At 36.0% G+C, this 10536-nt stretch overlaps 1 protein-coding gene across 2 annotated transcripts in view; it reads left to right on the top strand.

The window, feature by feature from the left end:
- Window positions 1-10536, top strand: part of TBCK (TBC1 domain containing kinase) — a 225683-nt gene that overhangs the window by 81054 nt on the left and 134093 nt on the right. For both annotated transcript variants that reach the window (XM_024754047.1, XM_024754046.1), the window contains exons 15-19: window positions 793-891; window positions 2565-2627; window positions 3153-3279; window positions 4922-4972; window positions 6409-6492. In XM_024754047.1, the coding sequence (XP_024609815.1) occupies window positions 793-891; window positions 2565-2627; window positions 3153-3279; window positions 4922-4972; window positions 6409-6492 (424 nt within the window). The remainder of the gene's footprint in view (window positions 1-792; window positions 892-2564; window positions 2628-3152; window positions 3280-4921; window positions 4973-6408; window positions 6493-10536) is intronic.

Here is a 10536-nt window from a genome sequence, read left to right as displayed (position 1 = left end):
GAACTCTTTTTTTTTTTTTTTTTTTTTTTTTTTTGTGGTGCGCGGGCCTCTCACTGTTGTGGCCTTTCCCGTTGCGGAGCACAGGCTCCGGACGCGCAGGCTCAGTGGCCATGGCCCACGGGCCCAGCCGCTCTGCGGCATGTGGGATCTTTCTGGACCAGGGCACAAACCCGTGTCCCCTGCATCGGCAGGTGGACTCTCAACCACTGCGCCACGAGGGAAGCCCCCAGAACTCTCACTCTTTTAGAGTAAGTGTAAGGTGTTAGAAACATTCTGTAAAACAATTGAAAATATGTATCAAGAGCATTAACAACATCCATACCCTTTGTCCTAGTAATTCTCTTCTAGAAATCTCTCCTAACATACAAATTTACAGAATGACAAATTTATGTGCAAAGATATAGAAGAAACCATAATAATAACATATTTGTTTAATACTTTCTATATCACCAGATATTTTACAAAGTGCCTTACATACATTATTTTACCCATATGAGACTGGTAATATTATTCTCATTATGAGTCTTTCTTAATTCTCCCAGAGCACATAATAGAGAGGAATGATTAAAAACAGTAGAATCAGCTCCTCTCTTTGATTGTGTAATAGGAGATTTACAGAAGATAGGGAAACATTGCACTGCTAATTTGTATGTATTAATAACATCAAAGTAATTTCAGGTACTTAGAAATGTATTACAGTTCAACTTTTTCACTGGTATATTGAGATCTGTCTAGACTAAAAAGATGACACTGGTAATTTGAGATATTTTTCGTATCTTTTTTTATCTGTAGGCTTATCCATATAAAAAAAATCAAATCTGGAAAGAAGCAAGAGTCGATATTCCTCCTCTTATGAGAGGTTTCACCTGGGCTGCTCTTCTGGGAGTTGAGGTAAAAAAGAAAAGAAAAGGTTGGAAGCTGATTAATAGTGGTAGGAAAAAAGAATGAAAGTGCTTTCTGAATGTGTACTTTTCAAGTTGCTAGAAAATTATGTAGTAAAATATGAACATTAAGAATATTTGGCAATTTTAAGTGAACAGAATAGAGGAAAAGAATATAGGCTAGATAGAATAGAAAAACATAATTGATGGTTTGTTAGATTTATTCTATTTAATGTATTTAATGGACTCACAGAAATTATCTTGATTATTAATTTTAAAATCAAAATATTTTAAGAATATATGTATATCATTTATAAGTCTATAGTCCTGCTTATAAAGTATGTTCATCTTGGAATTGGATTGCCTATTTATAACTAAAGCTATCTAAATTTGGAAAAATCTTCCATACTAATTTGAACCTTGTCAGAAATCATTAACATAATGATTTAGTGCCTTTTGGCACATCTGTCTTACCAGAAGCATGCTGCTAAGAGAAATAGCTACTTTATCTTCTACAACACCTTATCTGTGGCAGTGAGGAAAGGAAAAGTGTCACAAAATTAGTGGGGTGACTTGCAGTGCTATCAGAGAACAGCAGTCATGATAATGGGCCAAATCCTGCCAGGTTATTTCATTTTCTGTAATTTCTTTGTCATTTTGCCTTCATGTATTTTCTTATAGATATCTTATGGATGTCCATCACCTATTTTTGTGTGTGTGAATTTCCCCAAATATTTTTAATCCTTTTAACTCTCTGTTGAAAGATTTCCTTCCTTCATTCCTGATTCCCTTGATGAGAATCTCTAAATATCTTTGACTTTGGTTGGTTGCTTTACAAGAATGTCTAGTGTTCTATCATACGGTAATAGTTAGAATTGTAGAACCATATAATGCTTAAAATTCAAGAGGACTTCCAAGGTCAGGTTGTCCAAATCTTTCATTAAATAGATGTGCCAGAGAAGTTGGCACAGCACAGAGTTTGAACCCCAAATTCCTGGCTGTTTCTCTACCATTACGGTTAACCAGACTAATAAGAAGTGTTCCATGCTTGGGACACTGAGCAAACATTTGAAGTGGTTTATTCAGTTATTCTTTCTGTAATGGTATAACTGAAAAATGTAAATGATCCCTTTAGTCCCTTAATGATTTTATAACTACATGGTATTCCACTCTTTAATTCATCCCAAACTTCTGCTTCCTGGTGCTGAACTACCACTGCTTCAAAGTTTCACTTTACTTTTCTGTCATTACCAACTTTAACAGGGAAATTTCTTGTGGATGAACCCTACTCCCCTCCCCGGAATTTTAAAAAAATTTCTTCATGAAATTTACTCTGCGTGAGATAACAGTGAATAGAGAACAGCAAGGCTGTGTTTTGTGTTGCTGTGGAGGCTGGGAGATTGGCTAAGCATGGTCGTTAGCCACATGACTCATTCAGCACATTTGTCTTCCAGTGTGTCTAATTCAAATGTCTGCCTTAGCAAAACGGTAAATTGTCTCAGACTTTCATCACAGACTGTCAAAGATGTAGAAAATTTTTCTAAGGAGTATACTTTGGGTTTGAGTGTGCCTGTCTATAATTGGGTGTGTTTTCAAAGATAGATATTTATAAGTAGATTTTTCCTAAATTTATAATTTATTAAGGGTATGATAAAGTAATATATCTTCTCTTATTTTTTGCAGGGGGCTATTCATGCCAAGTATGATGCAATTGATAAAGATACTCCAATTCCTACAGATAGACAAGTATGATTTAGATTTTCTTAAACAACCTAAGATAAGTCTGCCCAATCTTTAAATTTTAAAAAGGCATGAGGAATTTTCTTCCTTTCATTATGAATACTGAGCAGCCATCATATGCATATGGTGTTAGAGAAGCATAACTCTTACCTCTTTAAGATTTGCTCTAACTCATTAGTGAGTTAGAACTGTTCCTTTTAGGAGTTTAGGCCAAGTAACTTTTTCTAATAATGTAGTTTTTTGTCTGAAGAATTTGTCCTTTATTTAGACCAGATTGTAAAGGAAGGTTTTTTTAAAACTAAATTAATACATACCTTTTCAAAAGAAGTAGTCTGCTTTCCTTGTTTTAAGTATACTTACAACTTTTTGGTGTTTCCAGTGGATTAGTATAACATTCAAAAACTTCATACACCACAATTATGTAGGTTGCCTATTCGGAATTTCATAATACAATTTCTCCTTTTCCTTATCTTGGGATTTATTGGCAATCAGTCCATTATAGTTTTACCTTATTGTTTGGCTGTTTTACAGATTGAAGTGGATATTCCTCGTTGTCATCAGTATGATGAACTGCTGTCATCACCAGAAGGTCATGCAAAATTTAGGCGTGTATTAAAAGCCTGGGTCGTGTCTCATCCTGATCTTGTATATTGGCAAGGTAACTTTTTTTCCCTATTACTAAGACACTTTTTGAAGTGTTAGGAACATGTTGCATGACTGACAATTTTTAAAATCAAAGCAAAATATCAAAATATCCTTGGCTTTGAGAAAAGTCAATACTAAAGCTATGCTCCATTTTTTGAGAGGTTTACATGAGAACTTTTTTTTTTTTTTTTTTTTTTTTTTTTTCGGGGGGGGGGGCCCCTATGGCGGGCCTCTCACTGTTGCGGCCTCTCCCGTTGCGGAGCACAGGCTCCGGACGCGCAGGCTCACCGGCCATGGCTCACGGGCCCAGCCGCTCCGCGGCATGCGGGATCCTCCCGGACCGGGGCACGAACCCGTGTCCCCTGCATCGGCAGGCGGACTCTCAACCACTGCGCCACTAGGGAAGCCCGAGAACTTTTTTTTTAACTTGGTCTAAATGTCTAATGAATATCATTTAAATGCAAGACATTTAATGAGACAACTTGCCGTCATGTTGATTAGGAAAGTATAAAGACTATTTTGTGCTATTGTAATCTTTGTGAATACACTTTTTCAATACTTATGCAAATAATAAAATAATTTTGTACCATAAATAATTTGGGGCAAGTTTACATTCTTGGCATTTAATGATCTACAACTTATGCTTATCAGGGTTACTGGGAATTGCGAAATAGGATATCACCCTGAACTTCTCATTTTTTTTTTTTTTTCTCTCTTTTTTAAAAAATATCTTTAATGCTCCATATCCTTGATTTGTAGCTTTCCTCATTACTGTTTCTGTGGTCATTGTTAAATTCATGAATGAGAAATCCATTCCACCTAGTCTTATTTTTGAATTTGTTGTAGTAGTGCTTATATTTCAATTCTGTGTCTATTTCTGGCCAAACCTGAAAATGAAGCTATTATTTTTCCTAGCTCTGTTCATTTTAGAGTTCTAACAGTTACAGATAAATTTATATACATTCTTTTAACATGACGGTGTATGAATAGCATTATTATCAATAAAAGAAATACGTCATGTATTTGTATTTTACTTCAAAATTTTTTTGTGTGTGTGGTACGCGGGCCTGTCACTGTTGTGGCCTCTCCCGTTGCGGAGCACAGGCTCTGGCTGCACAGGCTCAGCAGCCATGGCTCCCGGGCCCCGCCGCTCCGCGGCGTGTGGGCTCTTCCCGAACCGGGGCACGACCCCGCGTCCCCTGCATTGGCAGGGGGACTCTCAACCACTGCACCACCAGGGAAGCCCTACAATTTTTTAAAGAATTTTTTTTCATCATCCCAGAGAAACATGTAAGAAAAATTTTCATCTCCTAAATAAGGAAACCTGTCTGGAGTTAAGTGATTGACAAGATCACACAGTCAGGGACTATATGCAAGCCTTCTATCATTTTTACATTTTTCTATTACTATATTTCTCTCTTCAACTCATAATAACCTTGATAATAATAATGGTTGGTTTATTTTGGACATTTACTATGTGCCAGTCACCATCAGTTATTCCTCACAATAACCCATGACGTAATATATTTCTGTATGGGTAATACGTACAATGCTTAATCTATATAGAAGTAATGCAGAGAACTCAATAAGGTATATATCTACAATTCTGTTGGATTAAGTTTATTTGAATTCTTTCCCCAACCTCTCTCCATCAGGTCTTGACTCACTTTGTGCTCCATTTCTCTATTTAAATTTCAATAATGAAGGTAAGCCTATTTATCATTTAAATAATTATTGTGCATATTATTTTAAAATATTTTAATCAAACGTGAAAGTTTTTTGTTTTCATTGAAAGGTTCTTGCTCTCTTCCTAGTAGATATTGTACATTTCTGTGAAATAATCTATTAGACTCATTTTAGAGGATGGGAAGGATTAGTTTATTACTGGAGAGTTTCAGCTGTGACTAGAGATTTAGGGAGAACCTGATAGATTATTCTAAATGCATTCATCTACTTTGGTGACTATTTTTATGAAACTTTGGAGAAAATTCTGACATTTTTAGAGATTAGTTTTAGTCTATATATACTTTCTGAACAATTTGTAAAGAAAACAATATTGATACTTTATCCTCCAGAGACTTTTATTTCAACCACTACCTACCTCCTTTTATTTTTTAAGCCACTACCTCCTTAATGAAGACTTTTCTTACCCTCTTGAATCCATATAGCACTTCGTATTTCCAGAAATTTATCTTCTGTATGTTTCGTATTATAGTTATTTATATACTAATATAGTAACCCTTTTTTTGTTTAGCAGCTTTTTTAAATGACAAGGGGTTTTTTTGTTTTTTTTTCTGTTCCCTCATATAATGCCTTTTATAGTAGGTTTTTCAATAAATATTTGAATATTTATTGTGAATATCTCTAATGATATCACATATAGAGAGTGTTACCATATACAGCATAAATCCTTAGAAGCCTCAATCTCAGAATTTCCATTTCTTCAAATTCTATTTCATATCAGAATTTTCATAGATTTCTGGAATTTGAGTAGCAATAGCATAATCCCAGAGAACTAAAATTTCACTATTTGACTACTTTTTTAAATGCCTGTTCTCTGATTTTAGTCTTTAGACTAGGTTTTGTTGCATTTAGTTAAGCATAGCTCATTATCACACATACTGATCCAAAAATAGTAAAGGATCTGTGTTTGAAAGAACAATTTATTGCTAGTGTTTCTAAATCCAAAGTTCTCAGGCTCTTTGCATCAACAAAAATTAGCGATCTTGAGGTTTATATAGCTCATTAATAATGATTATGTTTAGAGATTTTAAAAATGCATAAAGTTCTGATAAAAAAAGGTTTTTATTCTTGTAGGATAATGATTGCTGCAGTAGTTTGCTTTTTTGTTTGTTGTTTATTTTTATTTTTTGGGTTTTTGTTTTGTTTTGGGGTTTTTTTTTTTTTTGGTGCTGCAGTAGTTTGAAACTGAAAAGTTTCTAAGGTGGTTATCTTCTGTTGTCCAAAACATTTTCTGTTTTAAATGGTACAGGGTTTTTCCCCTTAAATTTTGTGCTTCCATCAATTATTAACATAACTCCTGTTTAAAAGTAGATTCAAAGAATGTGTGCTAAGTGAGTGAATGACTGCTGATCTTTTACCTCATTAACTAATTTGTTATATTTCCCTTACTCTTTCTTAGCCTTGGCTTATGCCTGTATGTCTGCTTTTATCCCCAAATACCTGTATAACTTCTTCTTGAAAGACAACTCGCATGTAATACAAGGTAAGAAAATGTGTTTCTTTGCCTTTTTATAGGGAAAGCACTTATGTCAAAAGTGACCAATACTCAGTTAAATTTATGATTTTGACCCAATAAAATATGGTGACAGGGCTTCCCTGGTGCACAGCGGTTGAGAGTCCGCCTGCCGATGCAGGGGACATGGGTTCGTGCCCCGGTCCGGGAAGATCCCACATGCCGCGGAACGGCTGGGCCCATGAGCCATGGCCACTGGGCCTGCGTGCCCAGAGCCTGTGCTCTGCAATGGGAGAGGCCACAGCAGTGAGAGGCCCGTGTACAGAAAAAAATATATATATATGGTTACAGTGTGTCACTAAAACACGTGAAAAGATCATTAAGTTTAGTCTCTTTTCCACGTCCACAAAGAATTATGGTATTTTGCTAATGACTGTTTAATATCTAATCTCAGTTTGGTTCAAATTCAGCCATGCCAGTTTAAGAAAATAAAAGTCCAACTGTTTGTTTCTCTCATTGCCCACAAAAACCTTCACCATGGAGCAAGCCTATCATGAATTAGTAAAAAGTTTAAACAGTGTTTAATTGTGTAAGTAAATAGAATATTAAAAACACTTCTCATTCATCTTATTCATGCTTGATTACCCAAAATATCCTCCCACTTTCTTTTCTTTCCCAAAAGACACCTCCTTCTTCAGAGTTCAAGGCGTAGCATAACCCATCTGTGAATTCTTTCAGGACTACTTCAGCCACATTCAAACTTTTATATAATTTTTTGAGCTCATTTTTGAAAGTAGTGTAACAGAAGTTTAATAATAAACACTTGTGAATCAGACAAACTGTTTCAAATTTAAGTTTCATTACTTATTGTGAGTCTTAAACAAATAACTTAAGTTGGCTAGGTATAATGTTCCTCATATCTGAAAAAAAAATTGTTGTAAAGGTTAAGCATTATAAGATATGTAAATACCTAGCACATAAAAAACATTCATTTCAATAACAATTATTACTATATTGTTATTTTTACTACTATTACTATTTTTATTATCATTATTACAATTTTTTGATAATGTAATTATTGTCATGGTATTATATATCATTTTATGTCTTATATTTTCAAGAAGATTTTAATGTTTTAAGGACAGGGAATTTTCTTATAGTTTCGTATTTCTTTTGGAACAGACTACAAAGTTGGTTGCAGTCTCCCCATTTACCATTTTTATGAAACTTATCCAACACCCCCTTAATTTAGACTTTTTTACTTATATGTATATCCTATTAATCTATTAAACTTTAAACAACTTAAAGCTGATGCTGCTTATTTATACCTGTGTCATTATGGTTTCATATAATTCACTCAATTTGAATAGATAAAGCAGGAAAACTACAAGCTGTGTCTGGTTTATCAAAAATTCTGAGTAAGTGGGGTCTCAATTAGCAATATTTTTACTCAGTTATAAATGAGTATAAAACTAGAGTACCAGAGGTCAATATAATGAAAAAAATAATTAGAAAGGAAGCAGAAAGGGAAATGTAAATTAAAAAGATAAAGAGACTGAAAATAAGAGGAAAAGAATATGGATAAATAGCGCAACACATACAATTTTTCCATCATCATTTACATTAGTATATAGAGAAAAATATTAAAATTCTTTTTAAAAACTTAGTGTTTACAAACACATCGAGGAATGTGATCATTCACGGTTCTCTGTGTCTACCACATAGATGGGTGCTAGAAATTGAAGTAATGATCCATTGTCTCTATGTTAGTTTTGAAATGTAATTTCTATTGATTTGTATTTGTATATTGAAATGATTTGGCCTAAAATGGATATATCCAAGTCCCTGTACATTCCTAGGATGTGGACTTATATATAGTTGGGATTAACTTAAGAATTCTTTTTTAGAGGGCAACAAATTTTGTTTTGATTTCTTATAATTAAGAACAAGTATATTTTATAGGAAGGAACTTACCTTTTGCTTGTAGGTTAATTTGGTAAAGCCATCCAACTTCAAGAGTTATGTAATATCATCTTCCAAGAATTTATGAATTGGTGTTCTGTAAGTGTATACCTTGTATCTTAATAAGGATATGTTCCATACTTATTCATAGATTTCTTACTATCCTTTATCAGTAATGTTTATTATAGAGTTGACAGTGTACTCTAAGATTCCATAATACCAAAAGGAGCAGATTTAATAATACCTTGGATGATACCACGAGATTTCAGGGGCTATTCATTGCAAAATATGTCAAACAGTCACCAAAGACAAACTGACAAAATTAAACGTAGAAAATAGTCAGGTTAGTATTTGTGCAACACAAAAGGTGATTCCTTTATCCTCAGTTAAACATAAGACAGCAGTATAATGCTGTTATTTTTAAAGCTAACATGAGGAGAGGAACCAAGATGGCGGAGTAGAAGGACATGCTCTCACTCCCTCTTATGAGAACACCAGAATCACAACTAGCTGCTGGGCAGTCATCAACAGGAAGACGCTGGACCTCCCCAAAAATGATCCCCCACATCCAAAGACAAAGGAGAAGCCACAATGAGACGGTAGGAGGGGCGCAGTCACAGTAAAATCAAATCCCATAACTGCTGGGTGAGTGACTCACACGCTGGAGAACACTTATACTACAAAAGTCCACCCACTGGAGTGAAAGTTCGGAGCCCCACATCAGGCTTCCCAACCTGGGGGTCTGGCAACGGGAGGAGAAATTCCTAGAGAATCAGACTTTGAAGGCTAGTGGGATTTGACTGCAGGACTTGGACAGGACTGGGGGAAACAGAGACTCCACTCTTGGAGGGCACACACAAAGTAGTGTGTGCATTGGGACCCGGGGAGTGATCAGTGACCCCAGGGGAGACAGAGCCAGGCCTACCTGCTAGTGTTGGAGGGTCTCCTGCAGAGGCAGGGTGTGCCTGTGGCTAACCTTGGGGACAAGGAGACTGGCAGCAGAGGTTCTGGGAAGTACTTCTTGGCATGAGCCCTCCCAGAGTCTGTCATTAGCCCCACCAAAGAGCCCAGGTAGGCTCCAGTGTTGGGTTGCCTCAGGCCAAACAACCAACTAGGAGGGAACCCAGCCCCACCCATCAACAGTTAAGCAGATTAAAGTTTTGCTGAGCTCTCCCCACCAGAGCAGCAGTCAGCTCTACCCACCACCAGTCCCTCCCATCAGGAAACTTACACAAGCCTCTTAGATAGCCTCATCCACCAGAGGGCAGATAGCAGAGGCAAGAAGAACTACAATCCTACAGCCTGTGGAACAAAAACCACATTCATAGAAAAATAGACAAGATGAAAAGGCAGAGGGCTATGTACCAGATGAAGGAACAAGATCAAACCCCAGAAAAACAACTAAATGAAGTGGAGATAGGCAACCTTCCAGAAAAAGAATTCAGAATAATGATAGTGAAGATGATCCAGGACCTCGGAAAAAGAATGGAGGAAAAGATTGAGAAGATGCAAGAAATGTTTAACAAAAACCTAGAAGAATTAAAGAACAAACAAACAGATGAACAAAACAATAACTGAAATGAAGACTACACTACAAGGAATCAATAGCAGAATAACTGAGGCAGAAGAGCAGATAAGTGACCTGGAAGACAGAACGGTGGAATTCACTGCTGTGGAACAGAATGAAGAAAAAAGAATGAAAAGAAATAAAGACAGCCTAAGAGACCTCTGGAACAACATTAAACGCAACAGCATTCGCATTATAGGGGTCCCAGAAGGAAAAGAGAGAGAGAAAGGACCCGAGAAAATATTTGAAGCGATTAGAGTCAAAAACTTCCCTAACATGGGAAAGGAGATAGCCACCCAAGTCCAGGAAGCACAGAGTCCCATACAGGATAAACCCAAACAGAAACATAACGAGACACATAGTAATCAAATTAGCAAAAATTAAAGCAAAAGAAAAATTATTGAAAGCAGCAAGGGAAAAATGACAAATAACATACAAGCGAACTCCCATAAGGTTAACAGCTGATTTCTCAGCAGAAACTCTACCAGCCAGAAGGGAGTGGCATGATATACTTAAAAGTGATGAAAGGGAAGAACCTACAACCA

Source organism: Neophocaena asiaeorientalis, unplaced genomic scaffold, assembly GCF_003031525.2.
Source record: "Neophocaena asiaeorientalis asiaeorientalis breed wild unplaced genomic scaffold, Neophocaena_asiaeorientalis_V1.1 scaffold189, whole genome shotgun sequence".
Classification (NCBI taxonomy): Eukaryota; Metazoa; Chordata; class Mammalia; order Artiodactyla; family Phocoenidae; genus Neophocaena; species Neophocaena asiaeorientalis.
This window is presented reverse-complemented; position numbering and strand designations above follow the sequence as displayed.